Here is a 5,122-nt window from a genome sequence, read left to right on the forward strand (position 1 = left end):
CTTCTGTGTTGCTGACTGACTTGCCAGCTTTACGGCGGATGGTGAAGGTGATCAGCTCGTGGTCGCTGTCACCCAGCTTCCCATCGATCATGCTGTTAGGGCAATACAATACTCAACATTTAGACATACACCCAGAACTGCAGCATGTTGAGCTGGGGCAGAGCAGTCCCAGGCTGACAGGAGCCCCAGGGGCAGCCCTGGGCTCTGGGTAGTGATGGAGGGCAGTGGAGGGGCTGCTGGGGCATGAGGGTGCTACAGTGCTCCCACACTGTAACACCTTTATGCCTCTATGCCACCACAGATATTTACTATTGCTGTAGGATAGTACAGGACTATCCTACAGCAGAAGTAATGAATTTACTTTGCCCTAACATGGGCACATGTGTAGACATGGATGCTTTACAACATAGTTAATTAGCCAACTGCAATAAAGTGCATGTGTAGATGCACCCCACTGTGTAGCAGCAAAAAGGGGGCTGAAAAGAGGGCTAATAGCTGGGCTTACTATCCATACACAGGTTTTGTGTCTTGTATATATGTTGCTGAATGATAAGATGCATGCATGAGGAAGTGAAGTATACAGCACGTCTTTTATCATGTCCCTATCCCCATTTCCCTCCTCCCATGTGTTGCCTTACTTGTCTAATCATGTCTGCTTTGGTAGTAAGATATAAACCCTAAGTCAAAAAGCCCTCTGGTGTATACTTATAGCAGGTAATAAGGGCTCTGGTGGGGTTGATCCTGATTGAAGAGTTTGGGTGATACTGTCATAACAATGATTTTACTAATTTTTCGGTATGAATTTTCTTAAGTTATTTGCACTTAGGTAATACTTTTACTGAAGAATTTGCACCATATTTTAGTTTACTTAGTTATCTTAATGGTTGTTTGGGTTATAATAATTTTACAGCAACCATACTGTATGTAGGTAAGTTAGAAGTTAGCTTTTAAAATGTCTCCTACATATGGTGATGCAGAAAGAGATGATGTCTTGATCAAAAATGGATAAAGTCCTGGTCAAACCTGAAATTGGGCATTTACATTCTACAGCACTTACATGTGGAGTTGTGTCAAGGTACAAGGGTCAGGTAGGTTTATTGTATCACAAGCAGGGGACATGTTGATCAAGGGAAGCTAAGATGTTTCAATGAGTAGTAAGTAGCCGTTGATCGAAATTTTAAGTTGAAAATTCTAAATATAATATTTTAATTAGCTTACAGTTATGCTGAGCCTTCACACATCACAGTAAAACAAAAAGCAAAACAAAAAAAAATGGAAAATGAAGTTCTGAAATGTTTTTTCAAAATGAAAAACTCATTCCCAAGTCTGAAAAGAAATTACAGTAAAAGCTTTGTTATCCGGCATGAGTGGGGTAAGGTGGGTGCCATTTATCTAAAAATTCCGGTTATCTGAGAGTTATACAGAAGACAGTGCCATACGTGTCCTGCAAATACTTGATGCGCATGCCAAATATACTCCACAAAGATTCCTGTTGCTAAAGTGAGGATTTGTATTAGGGGGATATTGGAATTTCTGGTTAATAGAGTATTCCAGTTAGTAAAATGCCAGTTAACATAGCTTTTACTGTACAAAACTTCCTGCAAAACAAATTATGAGTCCTCTCCAGATCTGCTAGAGACACATAGCCATAGCCAAACATATGATGTACCTGGATCTTAAGTACTGTGGGACAAATACTCAGACCTTAAGCATTCAAATCACTCCTAACTTTGGTGAACCTAAGGCATGCAGAATTTGCCTCCAGATTCATACAGTATTGGTTTCTGAACTGGTGTTCTATAATTGATCTTCTATCTAGTATTGGTAATCACCATGCTAAGAGACCAAAGAATAAACAATGAGCAGAAGGGAAAATTCTGTCTAGGAGGTGCTCTCTGTATGCAGATCTTGGGGTTGTGATCTGTCCATAACTGTTTGCATCTGAGGTTTGGTATTGCTGAATGTTGTCAAATATTTACATACATATGTCAGGCCAGTAAGTCTCATCTAGATAGCTTTTTGAGAACAGAAAACAGAAAATGAAGTTACCTTCTAAGAAGGGATGCCTCCTCTTTGGTATCCATGCTCAGTACACATTGGTACTACAGGGTGAAGTTACACGTTACACTTAGAGTCTTAGACCATACTAAGGGCACACAAAATGTGTTGGTATGCAGGTTTAACCTTGTTAACTGGTTAAAATGTGCAATTTTCAGTCCTCCAACATCCCAGGATACACTGCTCCCAGCCCCTTCCTGCCACCCTTCCTTTTCCCTGAGCAAGAATAGAGCCCGGGTGTCCTGGCTCCTAGACAGGCCCCTCCCTGCCAGTCCTCTGCTAGGAAGTCAGAGCTGTGCAGGCAAGAAGCAATATTAACCCTTAATGTGCACCTGCTCATAGCATTTTCTAACTTAACCTTGCTTAACATTTCACAGATTTAGTATGATCTAAGTTTAACATATAACTTCACCTTCAGCTGTTGAAGTAATACCTTTTATAAAGGCTGTTCTTCCAATGACTTAAAGAGCTCATTATTCTTGTCTCGATACTTGATGCATAAACTGCATAGAAGCCTTGGATAAAGTTTTGGTCATATTCAGTACAAAAGAAAAAGAAATTACATTCTTTTAAACACTGTAAATTTTGTGTTGCTCTTCCAAGTAAGAGTATTATAAACCAGCAAGAGGTTTCTCATGTCCTCTCCTTGAAAGTGCCCTCTTGTTTCTTATTTGTTTGAATTAAAGTCACTTGTTAGGCTAACAAAAATACTGCAAGGGGATTTGTCTTGCTAACATGTTTTCCTTTGGATTTCAGCCTGGGCAAGAGGTGCTATTGGAACAATCCTTACTGGCTATATCATTTTCGTCATCTGCTTTGCCCTTGCCATCATTGCATTTGCTGTCTCTTTACTTCGGTTCAACTTTATCCGAGGAATTGGAGGCTTGCTCTTTGTTTCTGGTAAGAATCTTCAGGAAGCAAGTGTTGCCTTTAAAATAGTACCTGTAATAAAACCAGGGCCTTGCTTGATTCTTCTACAAGGAAGCTATACCCATTTCTACTTTGTACTTGGAAACCTTGATTAAAAGCATAGAAAGTCCACTGAATATAGGCACCAGCCAAAATCCTCACATCTCTAAAGCAAAGTTATGTTATAGATAATAAAAAGGAAGAAAATATGTCAGTTTAGTCACTCATTTTTTGTTTTTCTCTTTTCCAGCTCTGTTCCTGATTATGGGCCTAGTCATTTACCCGGTGAATTACACAGAAACCATTGATATCATAGGCATTGGTGCATTTGGCTGGTCCTATGGCTTTATGTGGACTGTTGCTATTATGGCAATAGGTCTGGCATTCTTCTTCTGCTGCCTCCCCAACTATGAAGACCAGATCCTGGGAAATGTCAAGCCTGATTATTGCTGTGGTACCCCGTAAACACTAGGAACAGCAAGAGAAGCATCTGACATTTGCATTCCAAAGATACTTACAGACTACCCTACTTTTCAAAAGTATTATCATCAGGTATTAGTAGAAAGGTTTGGCAAGTTTGATTTGTTTTCACATGAAAGTAGAGAAAGAAATGCGAGTTTCATAATGGAAGATTTAAATGATTCTGTATTTTCACATCCGATTTGTTTAGGACTTATCAGTCTGCATACTCAATATGTTTATACTTAATTACTCTGCTAATTCTCACGTCAAGAAGTGTGCATAATTTTTGTGAGGTGTTTCAGGCATTTATGCTTGCATTTTAGTGTAAACAAGTAAGTCATTTGGTGGGCCAAATAATACCTTCCGGAGGCAAAGCAGTTCACAACCCCTCCCCCCCCCCCAAACTATATTTAGCTTCTATTTTAGTTTACTTTAACCTGAAAATCTGAAATGTTTGCTTTTTGCCAAACTTGTGTAACCAGTGCCTGCCAACATTGTAAAAAATTCAGCCCCCAGTTCCTAATTTAGTTCTCTTTCTCATTAAAAGAAAAAAAGCACTTCAAGGTACAGGGATAAAGTGAGGGTGGGAGAACGGGAGGGAGAGAGAAAGAGGAAAGGGCCACTGGAGTCTGGATTTTAGCAAGATATTTAATTCTCTTTCCCTCTCAATATTTTTGTTTCATCTTTAACTAAAGTGTCAAAAATTAATAAAAACTGTAAACATAAAAAGCAGTATCTCTGTGTGAAGTCCAATGCAGTCCAGGCTTTAAAATTTTGGGTGAACATTTTAAGGGGAGCAGCAAACTGCTAACAGGCTGGAAAAGCACAGCTAGAGTGCTGTAGAAGTTTGGTGCTTCTCTGGGGACTGGTGAAGCTTATATATCTTAGGCAGTATATACGAGAAGTGACCAACCTCTTTGGCAGATGCGCCACAAGTTAAGCTCTGCCCCCTACCAAGCTGCCTCTCTCATCCCTATCTCTCAGAGGTATACCGAGAGAGTAGGGGTTCTGGGTTACCAAAATGGGATCAAGTCCTCAGCTGCATGGAGTGGAGCAGTAGAAAGATGCTGCTACAAGATTCATGTCACAGCCAAGACCCAAATTAACCTTTCCCTAGCCCTGCTGCAGTTTTATATGGCAAGTAAGTAGCCAAAGACCTGAATGCAGCAGCAGCTACAGGGCCAAGGAAGGGTTAACTTGGTTATTGATGGTGACAACTGATACCTTCTCTTGTAGCAGCATCCTGCCCACTCTGGTCTACATGGCCAAAGATTCAAGCCTCTGTTCTGCCTCTATTCTGATGCCTCCATTTCCTGAGCACTCTTGAGTTTGCCCACCATACAGAACCTGCTTGTGCCACTTTTAGTGTGCATACCATAGTCTGGCCACTCCTGGCCTAAAGAATCTCTCCAAGCTATGTCAACTTCATTAAGTGCTCTGTAGGCAGCAGTGTTTCCCAGAATCTCCACATCTTTGTCTGCAGTGGCACTACCCTTGATGGTCCTCAAAGATATGCTTGGCTCATTTCCTACAGTAGAGCCTGAGAGGGGTTACTTGCAAGACAAGCTGCGTCTCTCTTCCTAGTTCCTGTTGCAGAATAATTATTCTCCAGCCAGATCCAAGATTTGTCAATACTGACAAGTGCAGGGTGCTGCAATTAGGCAGTAGAAACCAGCAGCACACTTATAGAATG

The 5,122-nt window shown here is 40.8% G+C and overlaps 1 protein-coding gene across 1 annotated transcript in view; it reads left to right on the forward strand.

Moving 5' to 3' along the window:
• The window catches only part of LOC109320184 (p53 apoptosis effector related to PMP-22-like), a 19,788-nt gene extending 15,748 nt beyond the window's left edge, over positions 1–4,040 (forward strand). The window contains exons 2-3 of the mRNA XM_019550183.1: positions 2,815–2,958; positions 3,218–4,040. Of these exons, the coding sequence (XP_019405728.1) occupies positions 2,815–2,958; positions 3,218–3,432 (359 nt within the window). The 3' untranslated portion in view covers positions 3,433–4,040. The remainder of the gene's footprint in view (positions 1–2,814; positions 2,959–3,217) is intronic.
• The last annotated feature ends 1,082 nt before the right edge of the window (positions 4,041–5,122 follow it).

This window comes from Crocodylus porosus, unplaced genomic scaffold (assembly GCF_001723895.1).
Source record: "Crocodylus porosus isolate Cpor-Errol unplaced genomic scaffold, CroPor_comp1, whole genome shotgun sequence".
Classification (NCBI taxonomy): Eukaryota; Metazoa; Chordata; order Crocodylia; family Crocodylidae; genus Crocodylus; species Crocodylus porosus.